Source organism: Scylla paramamosain, unplaced genomic scaffold (assembly GCF_035594125.1).
Source record: "Scylla paramamosain isolate STU-SP2022 unplaced genomic scaffold, ASM3559412v1 Contig41, whole genome shotgun sequence".
Lineage (NCBI taxonomy): Eukaryota > Metazoa > Arthropoda > Malacostraca > Decapoda > Portunidae > Scylla > Scylla paramamosain.
In genome coordinates, this window is record NW_026973706.1 from 193,360 (window position 1) to 212,500 (window position 19,141).

At 39.0% G+C, this 19,141-nt stretch overlaps 1 protein-coding gene and 1 long non-coding RNA gene across 11 annotated transcripts in view; one reads left to right on the forward strand and one right to left on the reverse strand.

Moving 5' to 3' along the window:
* LOC135098036 (mitochondrial ribonuclease P protein 1 homolog) overlaps positions 1-19,141 on the forward strand; it is a 49,371-nt gene that overhangs the window by 15,363 nt on the left and 14,867 nt on the right. For 8 of the 10 annotated variants that reach the window (XR_010266480.1, XR_010266479.1, XM_064000218.1 and 5 more), the window contains one exon: positions 1,124-1,203. The exons of 1 other annotated variant lie outside the window; for it this stretch is intronic. Coding sequence is in view for 1 of the 9 variants with exons in the window: in XM_064000220.1 (XP_063856290.1) it covers positions 1,124-1,203 (80 nt within the window). In the remaining 8 variants the exon portion in view is untranslated. Of the gene's footprint in view, positions 1-1,123; positions 1,204-17,676; positions 19,127-19,141 lie in introns of those variants that run through there. One more of the 10 variants, XM_064000219.1, reaches the window with a different exon arrangement.
* LOC135098038 (uncharacterized) lies at positions 2,029-4,968 on the reverse strand. The gene is made up of 2 exons (XR_010266481.1): positions 4,651-4,968; positions 2,029-2,128 (listed from the first exon to the last, which is right to left on the reverse strand). It is a non-coding gene; the product is annotated as an uncharacterized LOC135098038 (long non-coding RNA).

Below are 19,141 nucleotides of genomic sequence, written 5' to 3' on the forward strand. Positions count from 1 at the left end.
GGTTATCCTTTTTAGGAACAGGCTAAATGTAGGTAACTTATAGCAGGAAGGAAAGGTAGATGACAAAGTTGATATAGTTTGACCAGGCAAGGTGTAAGCATAGAGGCATAGTTGTGGAGTGCAACAGGATGCACCCAATCAGGCCAGCAATGGCATGAAGGACATCATTAACAAGACTCTTAACCAGAAGCATGGAATAGTCAGAGGATGGAAGAGAACATCCCCTGAAACATCCAAGGTTGAATTTTTAATAAAGGTCTGAATGAGGAGTTCAGATTTAGCAATTTATGAAATAGTAATGGTGCCATCAGAGTGAAGCAGAGAAAGATAAAGAAGAAATGTTGAAGATGTTTTTTTTGGGCTTGATGCCAGAAGTCACAGGGGGAGTTAGATCTAGTAAGATTTTCACATTTTCTATTGAAAGTTTTTTTTTTAACCAAATACATGGAATAAAGAAGAATGATATGATCCCTGACAGCAAATCAGTATTTTTTTCTGCTAGAACAATATTGTCCTTTGTCTCCACCTGAATATCATCACTTTGGGAACCAGTGAAATTCTCCTCCAGCACTGCCACATTTCGTAGTCTTTTTAGAGGAGAAAACAGATCTTCACTGACCATACTTTTATGAGAGTCAGTCATACAAGCATTATGTGGTTCTCTGTGCATGAGGACCTGACAACAGAACTGGTTTATCCCTGTTACACCATAACATTGATCCATTCCTTTCCTGCATCTGATCCAGTCTGCTTATCAAACAAGATGCAAGAGAGCTTCCTAAAGAAGCCCTCAAGGTTGCATCACATTTATGCATGTATCAGATAGGAACCAAACTGATCATACTTGTAAGAGTATATCTGTTTATCTATCCATACAAGTTGGCCCAGACAAAGCACCACACACTCATACACACATCATTCACACTCTTAGCCTTACTTGCCCTTGATAGAATGGGATAGTCTCATGGACCACCCTACTGCACCCCAGGAACTTGTGGCCACATACTTCCACATAAAGACCCAACAGTATACACTGGTTTATCCATGCCCTTTCGTAATGAGGCCATTCTCTATATTTACTTATTTTACAATAAATTAAGTGTGTGCTGTATTTTTGTTGCAGGTATTTGGCATGGGGGATTGGCAATAAGTGCCTTACACTCAACCAGATCATTAATATCATGTTGGACTTTAAGATGACAGGTGAGTGTGCATGATTTGAGATTAAGCTCATACACTCTTGTTTTCATATCCTCTGTGGAAATTAAATGATAATAGGATAGTGATCTTAAATTCTGAGACTTAACCATCTCTCTAGAGCTTATAATACCTAGCTGCAAAACTATTATGGATTCAAGGAGAAAATAATAAATAATAATAAACCTAAAAAAAAAAGATAGGAAATGTTGACAGCCAGCTAGTGTCCATTGTTCTGCTTGGGTTGCATAAGAGGATTTTTTTCCACTGTCCTGTTCAATGTATTAACTTAATAATGTTCAGTTCTATGTATGAAACAATTACTGGAGCACAGTCTTTAAGTTGGATGATAAGGAGGCTCACTGGTGGACTGACTCAACTCAAAATATTATTATATACATCATGTATCATTTTTTGCTCTTGGTCTAACTTCATAGTTTTCATGTGATATAATGCATATCACTCCATTAGATTTACCCCAGCTATTATTGATCCTTCAACCTTAAGATCAAAGAGTTAAGAGGATAATTTACACACTGGGGCCTAGCAAATGAACTTCAGTCTTCAAGCAGCCTTCTGCTGAGTTCAAGATGGTCTTGTACTGGTATGACAAGATGCATCCACAAGATTACCTGTCAACTAAAATTAGATAACTTCCCTATATTTGGGAACAGTATTCCATATTTGGACAAATAAAACTCATGTTTAGAGTAAAAAACTGGGAGGAGGAAGAATATTGGCAGAAGTGACACAAGAACACTTAGTTCTTCTCCTTACCATTCTCATTCAGTGCCAGTCATAATATATCCCTTTCTTACCATTCTCAACCAATGCTGGTCATAGTATATCACTTCCTTATTGTTCTCATCCAGTGCCAGTCATATCATATCCCTTTCTTGTCTTTCTCATCCATTGCTAGTCAGAATACAGTCTGTGCCAGAAAAGGGGATAAAAATCTCAATCAGCATGCCATCCAACTAGTTTGATCAAGTTGCATAGGAGAGCAAAGCTCTGATATTATCTGACATGACAACTCAAGACAGACAGTGGCCTTGGGTACATTGACACATTAATGGTTTTAGTATAGATTTGACAGATGAGTGATGAGAAGTCTTTTATGTGTGCACACCTTTGTTGACTTTCGTAAGTTAATGTTATACAGTGGAACCTTGGTTCTTGAACTGTTCAAAATCAAAAATGTTAAAAACCCAAACTATTTTTCCCATAGGAATCAATATAAAACAGGTTAATCTGTTCTGATGCACCTACCCACCATGTCTTAGTGGCCAGTGATCTCATTGCTAAGATGGACACTCCATAACATCTCCAGCTTAGAAATTTTCATCCATAAAGGAGGTACTGAATGAACTTGATGACACAGAACTCATTAAAAGATATTGTTTAGACCATGCAGGCATTCTCTTCATCACTGATCAAATGAGGGAATCCTTACAGAGTGACACAGAGAGAAGCAACCCACTCACCGCCAAACTGAAGGTGATCGTAACACTTAGGCACCTTGCTGCTGGGAAAAGCTACTGAGAAAATGTAGTTGTACAGTAGTGATGGTATTGTGGGTCATAGAGAGAGCCACAGGAGACTCAGGATTACTCATGAGTGGCAAACCTTGTTTGTTTACATTGAGGTTCTTCAACTTCTTCCATGGGATGATATTTAACTTATTTTGAAGATTGAATTACTGTCTTACCCTCTGTGTCGCTCCTCCAAACATACAAAAATGAAGGAAATATTTATAGAAACTATAAATTAGTAATAAATGGTAAGTTTTGCTTTGTCTTGTAGTATTTGAAATCAAGTAACTTTGTTTGAAAACCAAATTATGATACAGTATTCGAACCAATTAAGAGTTACAATTTTTGCTCAAAAACCAAATTGTTTGGAAAGGGAGACATTCAGTGACCGAGGTTCTACTGTATATGTATTTAGAAATTTTCTTCTTATATGTTTGTTTAATTTTACACAACATTAAGCAAGAAAAACTTTTGTTCAGGATTTTATCAAATTTCTGTATAAATTTTCTTTTTCATATTAAAACTGGCTAAAAATTTTCTGAAGCAGTATCCCCACTAATTTTAGCCATGAGCTGGCACTGGTTGGCACATCTGCAAGATAGTAAAAAATGTGAGTAGGTTCTGCACTAATTGCTTTAGGTTGTATAGAATAGCAAAACTAAAGCCATGTTTACCAGATTAGTTAGTGAAAGGCAATGGCAAAGCTGGCGGTGAATATTGAAATCTCTAGTCATTGGAAATTTCAGTAAGGGAGAAGTGGTAAGTGGTTGAATATGTGTTCCACTTTACAAATTGAATGGTCAAAACATTCTACATAGTGTTGTTGAGAGATAGACAACACAGATGAATTTAGTGACTGACAATGAAGTCTTTGCCAGATGGAAAGTTCTGAAAACAAGAGTGTGGGTACAATTACACTGTATTGTTGCATACATAGAAACAACAGCTAGCTCTGTATTGTATTGTTGCATACATAGAAAAAACAGTCAGCTCTGTAATGATATTGAAAGAGAGTAAGAGAAACAGAAAAGGGTTTGCTGCCAGTGGCCTCAAGCCTCTGAGTTTTAGATAGTGGTATTGTCAGTAATTGGTCATTTTAAATCACTGGAATGCTTGTATAAAGGTTTCACTGTTCAAATCTTCCACAGTCTTCTAAACGTATGACCACTGTTGAAGCACAAGTAAAATAAGAATATGCATTTTCTTTAGGAGAATAGATTCTCCTATGATCACTGTGGTCCCTGAATAGTAATCTTGAATGGCCTTAGTAATGTGACCCTATATGATGGAAGTTCTGAGGACCATGGACCTGTGTCAAGACTGACTTGATGTCTCCTCATATCAATTCCTTACAGCCTGCCTCCCTTTAGGTAGCCAGAATTGCTTTCTATTAGAATAAAACATCTAAGATGGAATAATGAGCCCTCACAAATAGTGGAATTGTGACCTATCCATCCCCTCTCCCCAGTACAATACTGTATGCAATATCATTGTGTCAGTATGCAATATCAGTTTGTAGTATGTAAATTTTGCCAGTAGATGGAGGGCTGATGTAAAGGAGATGGAAGGAGGGATCATAATCACACATGATTTATGCACTTAGAGTATAACACAACACTCAAAACTTGAAGATCTAAACACAAGCATTGTACAAGACTTGTACAGTAAGGTACACGACAATACATGGTCATTATAACGTACAACTGCAATAATGCACTGAAATTTTTAATAAGTATTTAATCAGAATAATGAACCAAAACTGGCATAACAAACTCACCACTCATGCGAGCACTGGTATCTTGATAAATATCTAATCGGAATAACGAATCAAAAGTAGCAAGATGAACTTGCCATTCGTGCAAGCACTGAAATTTTAATAAAAATTTAATCAGAATAACAAACTAAAACTCGCAAGACACACCTGTGTGAGCTGCTGCTCACCTATCAGGTACTTGTACCTTCCTCCCTTTTTTCCTTTCCTCTTCTTTCTTTCATCTTTTCTCAGACCTCTTTCCCTGTCACTTCCCCTCCCCATTATCTGTCAGAGATAAGGGATTAGGGAGTTATACCTTGCTCTCTCTCTCCAACTCATTCATTTTATGTCATCTTTGCTTCATCATTTCTCACTCATTCTCAGTCATATATGTAATTTCATTTTCATTCTCAGTCAGTCTCATTCTATTTTAGCAATCCTTAGGATTGTTCTAACATTCAGAGAGAGAGAGAGAGAGAGAGAGAGAGAGAGAGAGAGAGAGAGAGAGAGAGAGAGAGAGCTCCAACTTATGGGGTGTTTACTGTATGTAAACATGTGATGCCAACATGTGACCTATACTTGTCAAAGCAGTGCAAAACTTGGGATGGTAATGCGCAAAACTCAGCATAGTTAGAAGTTAGGACTAGGTGTGAAACTCGGGAGGGTACTGTATAAATTTGTTGTCATCTCAAATGCAGTAGTGCCTATTGTACTACATACACTATATTTTCCACCACTGCTAATATGGATCAATTTGGTGAGCATAAAGACCCCTGCATCCATCATGGGAAGGAATTATAATTTAACATGTGGATTCTGAATCTAAAGCTTTATCCCCTTCCTGCTTCTGGAAGCCTAGGGTACAATAGTTGACACATTGCACAGTAGTAAAGCTGGATAATCACTTCAACATTGAGAAGGAGATACACTGAATTCAGAAGAGCAGGAGTGATTGTGATGGTGGTGGTGTAAACAAGATGCCAGCAAATGCAGTACTAGTGATGTGTTACTTATAGGAGTGTGTTGGCATGTTGAGTGGTGTTTATTCCATGCAATTCTACTCATTTGTGACATCCAAGATTTTATTAATCCCTTTTTTAGATTTGTGTATGAATATTATCTAGCAACTACAATATATCAGTAATTCCTATCAAACAAATTCCAACTTAAAGATGCTGTAAACTAATGAGACAATTTTAGAATGAGTATAGAATGACAAGTATAATCAGGCATATACCCTTGACAGCTTATAATACCATCTTTGTGTAGGCAGTGTTACAACTCACCATGAATGAGAATGTTACGAGCGTAGGGACTATCAGATCGTAACAAAATCTCAAAGTAAATAAATTCCAGGATTGAGGAAATCACTGACAAATTCATATACAACAAATACAGTAACATTCATTTATTATCTACACTGCATAACTCAGCATTAACAGTACTCTTACCCTAGATTACAGAGTTGAAAAGAAACTACTCTCAAAAATTACTTACAAACACATGATTATTTGATTAAGTTCACCACCTGTAGTCACCTAGCAAAATTCTTATTATTAACTATGATGAAAGTTCATACTTATCAAGGAGTCACAGCTGAGGGCATGGAAGACAGGAAAAGCCAAACGCCTTCACTGCTCCTCAGTCTTGGTGGGTGAGGGAAGAGGACTGAAGGTACTCCCACTCTCCCACCACCACCACCACCACCTCAAAGTGTTTGTGTGCTTTAACAGGCTCTGAAACCAGTGTCTCATTGTTGATTCAAGTCTGGTCAGCAAAGATCTTGATGGTACAGGTGGCACAGGATCACTCCTGAGCCAGGCCTTTGGACTAGCAACTCCTGTAGAAGGGGGGAAAAAAAAGAAACGAACAGCATCCTCTATCCTAATTGTTCATACATGTGGCACGCCACATTCTCTCCAGAAACTCTTTCACCGCCTCAAAGTTATACTTGGCGCTGGTCAGACCTCATCTAGACTACGCTGTGCAGTTCTGGTCCCCACATTACAGGAAATATATAGGTCTATTAGAATCAGTACAGAGGAGAATGACTAAAAGGATACAGGGGATGAGGAGTATTCCTTACGAGGTGAGGTTGAAGCTGTTAAATTTACATTCTTTAGAGAGACGTAGGTTAAGAGGGGACCTGATAGAAGTCTGTAAGTGGTATAAGGGTTATAACAAGGTGGATGTAGGCAAAATTCTTAGGATCAGCAACCAGGGTAGAACAAAAAATAACAGGTTCAAGCTTGAAAAATTTAGGTTTAGGAAGGAGATAGGAAAAAATGGTTCTCAAATAGAGTGGTAGATGAGTGGAATGGACTCAGTAATCATGTTGTTAGTGCTAGGACACTAGAGAGCTTTAAGAGAAGATTAGACAAGTTTATGGATGGGGATAATAGATGGAAATAGGTAGGTATATTTCATACAGGGACTGCCACGTGTAAGCCTGGTCGCTTCTTGCAGCTTCCTTTATTTCTTATGTTCTTATGTTCTAATCATCCTTTCATTCGCCTCTCTACACAGTCCCAGCAACACCACCATCCACTCCTTTCCTGTCTTCTCCACTCTTTCATTCCTATCATGCCCTAACTCAGTCAGTATCACTTGCATCATCTCATTCCTGTCTCTAGCATACTTCACACACTCCAACACCACATGTTCCACCGTCTCATCCTCTCCCATGTCACACATCTGGCACACTTTGCTGCGGGACTCAGACCACCTGTAACTCCTTGCATTCACATGCAGTGATCCTAAAGATTTAACCAATTTCTGCTAGACTTGGTTTGAGATAAATGATGATACTCATCCTTAAAAAATGTCTATAAATGGTTCTGATTGAAAAAAAAATATGTATAAGATATATCCATTCTGATAAATTAAAAACAAATTTGTAGTTTTAAAACATTTGCCTGACAGGGAGAATTAACAGGTTTTAGTTATAAGGTGAGGGATTAATACAGGATACACTTTAATGTTTTATTTAGACAACTGTAGCTCACTCTAGATCTTAGAATAGACTAGTGTTCACTATTCCTTTGCAGCTATGAATGTTTATAAAAAGACCGAACCAAACTATGTCATCTTGCTTACTCTTCTTAACCCCTTCAGTCCTTACTACACCACAGTCAGATGTGTGAATGGGGAAATCACTCATCATTCCAACTGCATTTTATCTAACCCTTACAGAATGCCAGAGTACAGTTTGGTTTACGAAAGACACTTGTAATACTAAATATAGCGATGCATTTCCTAATGATATCATGTTGCCTCAAATATTCCCTTCTTTTAGTCCTTCAGACTGGTGTGAAGCACAGGGAAGATGAAATACATGTTAACCTCTCTCTCTCTCTCTCTCTCTCTCTCTCTCTCTCTCTCTCTCTCTCTCTCTCTCTCTCTCTCTCTCTCTCTCTCTCTCTCTCTCTCTCTCTCTCTCTCTCTCATACACACACCTAACTCCTCTGACTATAAGAAATTCTTTGACCACTTAACTTCCAAAGTGGAGCACATGCTGACTCTCTTCCCTTTTGCAAAGATCTCCATTCTTGGAGACTTCAGTGTTCACCACCAGCTTTGGCTTTCCTCTCCCTTCACTGACCATCCTGGTGAACTAGCCTTTAACTTTGCTATCCTCCACGAAATAGAGCAATTGGTGCAACACCCTACTTGTATTCCTGATTGTCTTGGAAATATGCCCAACATTCTAGACCTTTTCCTAACCTCTAATACTTCTGCTTATGCTGTCACCCCATCTTCTCTGTTGGGCTCCTCCGATCACAATCTCACATTTGTATCTTGTCCTATCACTCCAATCCCTCCACAGGATCCCCGTAAGCAGAGGTGCTTCTGGCATTTTGCCTCTGCTAATTATTATGTTGATTTCCTTGGAATAACTACTGCTTCCATGTCAGAGACCCATCCCTGTGTGCTGAATGCAAAACAGAGTTGATAGTGTCTAGCATAGAGGCATACATTCCTCACTCTTTCTCTCAACCTAGACCTTCCAAACCTTGGTTTAACACAGACCGTTCTCATGGTATACATGATAGAGAGGTGGCCCATAAAAGGTACTTGACCCTTCCATCACCTGAATTTCATGTGCTTTATATTTCTTCTCAAAATCATGCCATCTATTCTCCAGTTAGTTAAAAATCATTCATTAATAGAAAGTGTAAAAATTTTTCAAGATCTAACTCCCCTCATGATTTTTGGCACTAAGCTAAAAATATCGCCAATAACTTCACTTCATCTTTCCCTCCTTTAGTTTAACCTGATGGCACCACTGCCATCTCATCTATTTCTAAAGCTGAACTCTTCGTTCAAACCTTTGCGAAAAACTTTTGTATGATTCAGTGCTTGTTCCATGAGAACAGGCCTTGTTAAACCAAGGTTTGGAAGGTTTAGGTTGAGAGAGATAATGAGGAATGTAATGATGTGAGTATTAAAACACATCTGACCAAATGATTGGCATTAATCAACACAAAATGTAACAGGAGTTTGTAAAGAGTACAACCCAAAATTGTAATACACAAGTATTATCCTTCCACTAGTAACTCTTAATACATGAAGAAAACCCACACTGTCAAGACATCTGCTAATACACACCTGGCAGTAATGAGGAGCTGTCAATGAGAGAAGCTGAGCCTCTCATTTCCCTCCCAGATCACTTAATGAATGTACATGCCCAAACCATACAATACCTTCTATTAAACCATCCAGTGCCTCAACAACCAACCACATTTAATCATAGTTGTCATGGTTTTATTGTTACAATTATCACCACTTTCTCCACCTTCTACAAAATTATATCCAAGATACCTCGAAGCAAGTAGGAGGATGTCTCATATTGCCTGAGTGCCTTAGTACTGAAGTATCCTCACTGCATTTGTGTTGATGAGGAGTAGTTGAAGTGTCCTCAGGAACAGAACTATACTGAAGAGTCATATTTGTAGAATCAACAGAATGAGTAGGCCAGTTGCTCATTTCAGGATTTGGCTGTACATGAGGTTCACTACTGGCAGGAACTAAGTGTTTGGTAGCTACCATGTCTTCCTTGTCATCAGAGTACCTTATGGGAGCATAATGGGGATTTGCCTGTAGGAGCTTAACCTCATCTACCAGCAGATCAGTCTTACTGGGCCATACGTGATGCCTAAGTAAGACAATGCCAGGACTGGACAGCCAAGATGGAATAGAGGTCCCAGTGGAAGACCGACGAGTGTACCCGAAGAGCCATTCATGTGGGGTCTCATTGGTTGCCATGCAGAGCAAAGAATTAATTAAATGAAGGGCGTCAGGAAGGACAACTTGCCACCACTAGATCAGCAGGCCACAGGATACCAAAGCAGTTGTAATGGTCTTCCAAATGCTCCTGTTAAACCTCACTGCTTGCCTGTTGCCTTGAGGATTATAACTCGTAGTTCTGCTGCAAGCGACACCTTTACTTGAGAAAATCTTTTAGTTCTCTGCTCATGAATGATGCTCCCCTATCTGAATGAATATAAGATGGCATGCTAAAAATGGAGAAGACTTGAGAAAGGCAATTGATAACTGTTAATGTAAACATATTAGAACATGGGAATACAAATGGGAACCTAGAGTATTCATCTATAATAATTAGGAAATACTGATTCTTGTCTGTACTTGGAAGGGGTCCTTTAAAATCTATGTAATGCTGTTTGAATAGATGGGTAGCTTTTTTATAAGAGGAATTCTTGTAGGTTGATAGAAGTTAGGTTTGCACTCTGCACATGTCCTGCATGAGGTAACAACTCTACAGATATCTTCCACAGAATAAGGTAGATTCTTTGACCTGACAAAGTGAAGCAAATGAGTAACATCAAGGTGGCACAAGTCATCATGAATGGCAGACAGTGGCTGCTGATCAGGGCATGCCATGGCACAGTAACTCCTGGAGAGTATATCTGGAGCAATGTTATCTCGGCCTGGTCTGTACAATATATCAAAATCATAGCAAGAGATTTCCATCCTCCACCTTAAAATTTTATCATTTTTTTATTTTGTTCTTATACTGTTTATCAAACATTGGTCAGTTTTAGTAGAGAAGTGCTTACTGATCAAGTAATGCCCCCAGTGGCACTTTCAATAATAGCCAAGGCCTCCTTCTCTACAGCAGCATGGTGTCCCTCAGGTCCTTGCAGAGTTCAAGAATAGAAGGCAATGGGATAACCAGCTTGGGTGAGAACAGCTGCAATAGCGGTGTCTGAAGCATACATCTCCATCTGAAATGGCTCAGATTTTTTGATTGCCTAAACCATTGATGATTCTATATCACTCTTCAGTTGCTGAATCTCTGCTTCTGCCTCCTCCATCACAGGGAAGGTATTAGTGGCAATAAGTGGACAAATCTTGTGTGAATAATCATATATTCACTATGAATAATATGCAAATGGGTCAAGAGCACAGTGTAGTGACTTTCTATCACACAGCACTGTTAAGTCATGAAGAGGCTTGAGGCATTTGGGATCAGGACAAATCACTCCCTTCTCCACCATTTAGCCCAGAATGTGGAACTTACGAGTTGAAAAAATGGCACTTTTCTTCATTGTAGATCATATTCTTTCTTTTGACAGCCTTGAGGAATTTGCCAAGGTTAGCATCATGTTCCTCTTGCATCATTTCACATATGGTGATGTTGTCCAAGTAGGCATAGGTACCAACAAGTCCTTCTTCTTTAATTAGTGAATTCATAATTCTCTGGAAACAAGTCACTCCATTTGTAACTCCAAACAAAACTCTAGTAAACTGATACAGTTTACCACATGCCTCAAAGGCAGTGCATGGCTTGTCCTGTTCTCTGATGGCTACCTGATGATAAGCACTGCATAGGTCAGTCGTACTGAAGACATGATCCTGTGCAATCTTGTTCACAGTTTCATCTATCCAAGGCAGTGGGTAGCCATCAAGGAGTGTGAACTTACTGATTGTTTCACTGTAATCTATGGCCAAGCATCTCTTATGGGACTCATTTTTGACCACAATCACTTGTGCATGCTATGGAGAGTTGCTGTGCTCAATAATTCTTTCCTTTAACAGGCTTTCCACTTCCTTTTCTGTGAAGATACAGTGCAGTAGTGTTGTGATTTAGAGACAATAAGATGACAGCCTTTAGGTTAGTAAATAGTTCTGGAGGATCTACATTCAGCTCTCTAAGTCCACAGATTACGAGTATGGGCAAGTTTCCACTGTAAGTCAAAGTAACACTATTGTGCAGCTTCTGAAAGTCTTGGCCTAGAATTACATCAGAACAGAGTTGTGGAAGAACAGCCAGACACACATTTTCATAGGTCTGGCCATTCACTTTTGTGTCCACACTGCAAAAACCAGATGTTTCAGTCAAAAATGAAGTAGAAGCCATGCTTAGACTGTTGCACTTTTAATAAGTGGAGTTTAACTATGTCGATATACAAAACTCTCTGAGCTTCCACTGTCAATAAGTCCATCTGTTTCAGTCAAAATTTTAGCCACCGCTTTTGACAATATATTAGGAGTAGCAGCAGCTGATGTTACAGTCACCAATGTCATACAATCAATAGAAGCTAAAGCCCCAGTAGCATGAGCGCTCCAATACACTTTAGCTACGCGACCCTTTTTCTGGCACTTATGGCACAACAATTCACAAACAGGACACTTCAAACATGGGTGGCGTCAAAGACCACAAAAGAAATACTTTGAATTTATAGCAGCCATTACTGTAATAGATTGTGGCTCTCCATTAGTGTTATTACACTATGTAACAAAATTTCACATTTATCTTGTCCTTGGCTCCAAACCATAATTTTCCAGTTATTTCCATCTAAACTAAATATAAAAAATTTATTTTGATCCTAAAACTTTGCTTTTGTGGTTAGAACAATTAATTTACATTTTTTGCTTATTTTATTATAGTATGGGTTACTATTGGTTTTCACGTCAGGTAAAGATCTTTGCAAAATCTCAGTTGCTTATCTGATTGCTTTTGAAATGTAGTAAATAAGTTAAAACAGTGAAAGAAAGAATATAAAGTGTTCCAAAGATTTTTAATTTTAATAAGATCATTCTTGAATTGACCAGCTCTAGCAAAAGATTTCTCATATTAAGAAGAATTTGCATACATTTCAGAAATTTTCTCAAATCTTCCAGAATGTTCTGCCAGACACTTTTAGAAGTTTCTAGAACATTTTAGAACATTCTATTCAATGTAATCATTTCCAGAATATTCTAAAACTTTCTATAATACAGTAGAAATATGTAGAAGTATCAAGAATTTTCTAGAATCTACAAGAATTTTCTAGAATGATTCAGAATATTCTAAAGTAGGTTCAAGAATATTCTAGAAAGATTGAGAACATTCTGGAACACATTTTAGAAAGACTAAGGATATTCTAGAGTACTGCTTGACAATATAGAAGTAGGGGTTTGCAGACCACCAATCAGTTCTGCTTTGGCTGCCTGAGAACACATCACAAGAGATGAAATGGCATTAAGAGGCGGCAATCATCCTCCAAATGCATTTTGCTACATATGTGGTCAATTCAAGACAAGAGCAAAGAAGTTCTCTGTGACAGCATGTGGAAAAATGGTAAAATTTAGATATTTGGGGCAAAAAATAATTCTAAAAAGCAAAGTTTGACAGGAATAATGAACATTTTCTATTGTTTTGCAATGAAAAGAGTTGGAAAATAACACCTGCTTGTCAAAGACAAAAATGGTGTTACATAGTATTATCCACAGCAGCACTGATCACACAAAACAAAGGAACATCACCATAAAACTCTAAGTTCCTCTATACAGAGTCGAGAGCTCGTGCTTGGTTAGACAAAGTAGTCAGATCAAGAGTACTGTTTTTCAATAGGCATTGCCTTATCAGTGGCAACTGCAGGCCACTAATAAAGGAGTCTCTGATATACTCTTCACAGTGCTGAATCGCAGTGACAGCCTTAAAATTACACTCTTTACTCATGATCTTAAGGACCTGGAAGTACTCATCTAGAGTCTCGCCCAGCTGTTGGCGATGAGTGGCCAGTGAGTGATGCACAAATACTTCATTCGTTAGTTTCACACACAAAGCCTGTAGTGTACTTAAGGCATCATCATAAGTTGCACCCTCAGATATACTTTCGTACACTCTGAGTGACATAAAATTGGTAAAGAGTCCAAGCTTGTTCACTTTATCTTGAGGTAGAACTGCTATGAGTCTTGAAAGTTTGTATCCAGTGTTTTCATTCCTGTGCTGCTGTCAGTGATCTTGGGTTTGCATACAACCTCTCTGGTCTTAGCAGACTTTCCATTAGGTAGAAGTTCCAGGCATTGATTGCCTTATCTTATGTTGATTAAAATGATGTTAGTAGTAAAACACATCTGACCAAATGATTGGCTTTAATTAACACAAAATTTAGCAGGAATCTGTAAAGAGTACAACCCAAAAATTGTAATACATGAGTATATATCCTTCTACAAGTAACTCTTAATACATGATGAAAGCCCACACTGTCAAGACACCCACCAATACATACCTGGCAGTAACGAGGAGCATTCGACAAGTGAAGCTGAGCCAATCCTTTCCCTCCAAGATCAACTAATGTATGTACATGCCCAAACCATATGATACCTTCAACTAAACCATCCAATGTCTCAAAAACCAACCACGCTTAATCATAGTTGTCGTGGTTTTATTGTTGCAATTATCACCATGTGTACACCTCCATGCCAGACACTATCACCTCTGTTTTGTGCTCAACTCACAGAGATGGGTCTCAGACACAGAAGCAGTAGACATCCCAAGGAAAATCAGCATAATACCTCCTCAGATCCCACCCAACTAGCAGAGACAAAATGCCCGAGGCACCTCCACTCTGTGAGATCCTAAGGAGGGATTGAAGTGATAGGATAAGATACAGATATGAGGCTGTGATCGGAGGAGCCCAACAGAGAAGATAGGGTAACAACATAAGCAGAAGGATTAGAGGTTAAGAAAAGGTCAAGAATGTTGGGCATATAAGAGCATATGAACATAAGAAATAAGGGAAGCTGCAAGAAGCCACCAGGCTTACACGTGGCAGTCCCTGTGTGAAATATACCTACCTATTTCCACCTATCATCCCCATCCATAAACCCATCTAATCTTCTCTTAAAGCTCCCTAATGTCTTAGCACTAACAACATGATTACTGAGTCTGTTCCATTCATCTACCACTCTATTTGAGAATCAATTTCTTCCATTCATCTACCACTCTATTTGAGAATCAGTTTCTTCCTATCTCTTTCTTAAACCTAAATTTTTCAAGTTTGAACCCGTTATTTCTTGTTCTGTCCTGGTTGCTGATCCTAAGAATTTTGCTTATGTCCCCCTTGTTATAACCTTTATACCACTTGAGACTTCCATCAGATCCCCTTTTAACCTACGTCTCTCTAAAGAATGTAAATTTAACAGCTTCAAACTCACCTCATAAGGAATACTCCTCATCCTCTGTATCCTTTTAGTTATTCTCTTTTGTACTGATTCTAATAGACCTATATCCTTCCTGTAATTTGGCGACCAGAACTGTACTTTGTAGTCTAGATGAGGTCTGACCAGCGCCACATATAATTTTAATATTATTTTGGGCCTTCTACTTTTAACACTCCTAAAAATTAATCCTAATACCCTATTTGCCCTGTTTCTGGCCTCTATGCATTGCTTTCCTAGACGGAACTCAGAGCTAACTATAACTCCTAAATCTTTTTCATACCCTGAACCTACCAGAGTTTTATTGTTTATTGTGTACCAACTGTGTGGGTTTCCTCTACTTACGCTAAGTACTTTGTACTTGTTGATACTAAACTACATTTGCCATCTGTCTGTCCATTCATTCATCCTATCTAAATCTGCCTGCAAGGCAGATTCTGACCTAATTAATTCCAATTAATCCTAATTCTCACCTAATTAATCTACCTATCTTTGTGTCATCATCTGCAAATTTACTAACATCACTACTAATTCCACTATCCAAGTCACTGATATATATTAAAAACAACAATGTCCCTAATACTGATCCCCATGGCACCCCACTAATTATATGACCCCACTTGGATTTAGAGCCGTTTATTACAACTCTCTGTCGCCTGTCACTAAGCCATGACTTTATCCAGCCTAACACCTTCCCATCTATCCCATGTGCATTAACCTTTCTCAAGAGCCTCTGATGGGGTACCTTGTCAAACACTTTACTAAAGTCCAGACATAAGATGTCATAACTATCACCATTATCTACTGCCTCATACACTTTACTGTAAAAACTTAACAAGTTTGTCAAGCAAGACTTCCCATGCTATGACTGATTTATCAAGCTATGTTTGTGTAAATGCTCCCTAATGCTCTTTGCTATTACTGATTCCATTATTTTACCTACAACAGAAGTTAAGCTGACAGGTCTATAATTAGATGCTAAAGTTTTATCTCCTTTCTTAAAGATGGGTACTACTTTAGCCTGCCTCCATATTACCGGCACCTCACTTGACCCAAGTGACTTCCTAAAGACAGAAACTAACGGCTCACTAATAATCTCTTTGCATTCCTTAAGTAGTCTGGGATATATTTCATCTGGTCCTGGTGTCTTGAACTTTTTTAGCCTATCTCCTGTTCCACTATCTCCTTAGTTATGGTAATGTCTGTCAGCTTCTCATTCTCATCTACTCTAAACATCTGTTCACTATTTGGCATATCTTGCATGTTTTCCTGGGTCAAGACAGTTAAAAAACTCATTCAGAATTTTACTAATCTCCTCCCCAGAACTAACCAGCTCCCCATCTGCTGCCTTTAATGAACCTATAGTTTCCTTATTCTTTGTCCTACATACCTGATAAAATCCCTTGGGATACGTCTTCGCCTGGCTGGCTACCTTTAATTCATAATTGCTTTTAGCATTCCTTGTTAATCTCCTGACTGTTTTAACTATTTCATTATAATGTGGCCTTAAAACCTTTTCCCCTGCCTTCTAATCTCATATATACTTTTCTTCTGCCTTATATAGTGTTTTAACCTAACAATCATCCATTTAGGGTAATTTTTCTGTGATCTTATTGCTCTGTACGGGATGATGTTTGCTAACTGTCCTGTATGCAATTTACAAAGTATTTATACAACTCATCTACATTTACTTCACCTAATCCCCTCATCTCGACTTCTTCCATCCTCTCCTCTCCACTCCCTCATCTACTCGCCTCGACCTCACCTCTCCCATCTCAGCATGACCTGACCCTGCAACATACCCACACATATCTCTCTCTCTCATCCTTCTCAGCCCCTTCTGGACACATCTTCCCTCCTCTTGTCCTACACCCTCACACCTCACCTCACCTCTCTCATCCTGCCTTATCTCTCTCAAGTTCGTCCCGGACCTAACATCACCCTGTATCCATTGCCAGTCAACTCCTTGGAGGTACCTTTTTAATTCCTCAAAATCTGCTCTCTTAAAGTCAGGTATTTTACTAGTGTTTTTGCTTCTAAAAGTTTCCTCCCATTTTAATTTGTACCTAATTTCCCAATGGTCACTGTTACCTAGCTGTCCTCCAATCTCTATCTGCATGACTGCTTCCTCCCTGTTAGTAAGAATTAAATCTAGAATATTATTCCCCCTTGTGGGTTCTACAACTACCTGTTTAAAAAAATTATCCTGAATTACCTTAAGAAATTCCTCTGCTTCCGTTACCCACCATCAGGCTCCAGTCGATATTCCTAAAATTAAAATCTTCCTCACATACCTGACTGTACAGTGGACCCTTGACTAACGAACGGTTTGAACTGTGAACAATCTCAGTAACAAACTGAAATAGTTGAAATATTGCAACCTACAAAACAAACTAAAAGCTCAATAATGAACTAGTGACAATAGCATAACAAGACCTGGCACCACTGGCATAAAGTGACCTGGCAACACTGCTCCAGTTCCTTGCGCCATAAGTATAAGCAAGAGGCTGCTCTTAGTGTTTGCTCCTTGTTTAGCTTTGTTTAGCAGCATTTTGTGAGCAAGACAGCATTCAGCAACATGGACAGCACGAAGAAGTTGGAGAAGACAAGACAGCCTATTACAGTCGCTATGAAAAAGGAAATCATCAAGAAGTATGAGGAAGGAGCAACCATCACCCAGTTGTGTTGCCTTTACGATCGTAATGAGCACCATTGGCACCATCATCAAGGACAAAGATAAATAAAAAGATAAATAAGTTCTTAAGATTGCAAAACGAACTTTTCCTTTAACGAACCCCTCAATGTAACCAATTATGTTCGTTATTCAAGGGTCCACTGTACCTTTCTGCTCTATTTCCTGCCACAGTGAGATGTAAATTTCCTTTGTACTGTTTGGTGGGGTGTATACTACTCCCAGTTCTACTGACTGTGGTCCTTCCTTAATATCTACCCATATCGACTATGTTTTGCTATCTTTTTTAATTCTACTATTAGTACAACACTGTAATGTGTCCCTAATGTATAATGCGATGCCTCTTCCTCTCCTGTTTTCCCTGTCTTTATGGAACAGTGTATAACCATCTATCTTAACCTCTGGATTAAATACTTTCCCTGACATATCTAATCAAGTTTCTGTTAAAGCAATGATATCAAGTTTCTCTACACGCCATTCCCCTAAGCAAGTCTATTTTATTCAAAATACTTCTACAGTTTTTATAGTAAACACTTAAGCTATTTATTACCTTCTCTGAGCTAGTTACCTTTCTAGATTTAACTAATTTGTCTTTCATTTTGACCTCATAACCTCTTCTTCCCTACTGACTGATGAAAAAAGCGCTGGAGTCCAGTTACTTCCCACTCGAGTATTGTGGCCTAAACCCAGGCACCCTGGCATGATAAATGCACTCCATCCCGGATTTACAAGGAATCCCTACTCTAGAAGAGGTCCCAATTGTTGATGAATGTCTATTCATTACTTACAATGATTCATGAGCCTGCAATTCACTGTAATAGCCCTGGACAGCCAGTCACCACTAACGCCCTCCTCAGCAAGACTCCACATACCACAGGAATCCCTCCCTTGTCCCTAGTCCTCTCCAGAACCTGTCAAAACTTCCCGAACAGCTCCTCACTCCTGACCTTACCAAGGTCATTCCCTCCCACATTGAGAAAAACAATGGGCTTGGTCCAATAATTTTCCAAGTGTCTAGCCTATCAGCAACCTTCCCTATCCCACGCTCCCAGCAAACACACCCTTGACCTACGCTTCCTGTCTCTGACACAAAACGCACTATCTAAGTGCCTAACCTGACTATCACCAAGCACAAGCACTCTACCTTGGGGCAGGTTAACTGTGACTGCAAGATGATACAGTAAAATCCCTCTCATCCGGCATTCAAGTATCCGGCACATTTTTCCCCAAGCCTTAAAATCAATAAAAAATCAATGTGTCCTCATAAAATTGATTAAAATTCCTGCACGAGGCATACTTTGTCCCCTCGCCAGAGCGCACTGCTTCGCGCCAGCCACGGCCCACTGCACTGTGTTTACTCAGTGACTCAGTCCTGCGTGTGCACTGTTTATCGCCTGACGCCTTCATCATGCCCAAAGTTGTAGAAAGAGGAAGCATGTTGTGCTTACACTTAAGCAGCTGATCAGATCAGCTGCTGATTAAGATCAGCTGATCTTTGTTATGGTAAGATGCGTGAGT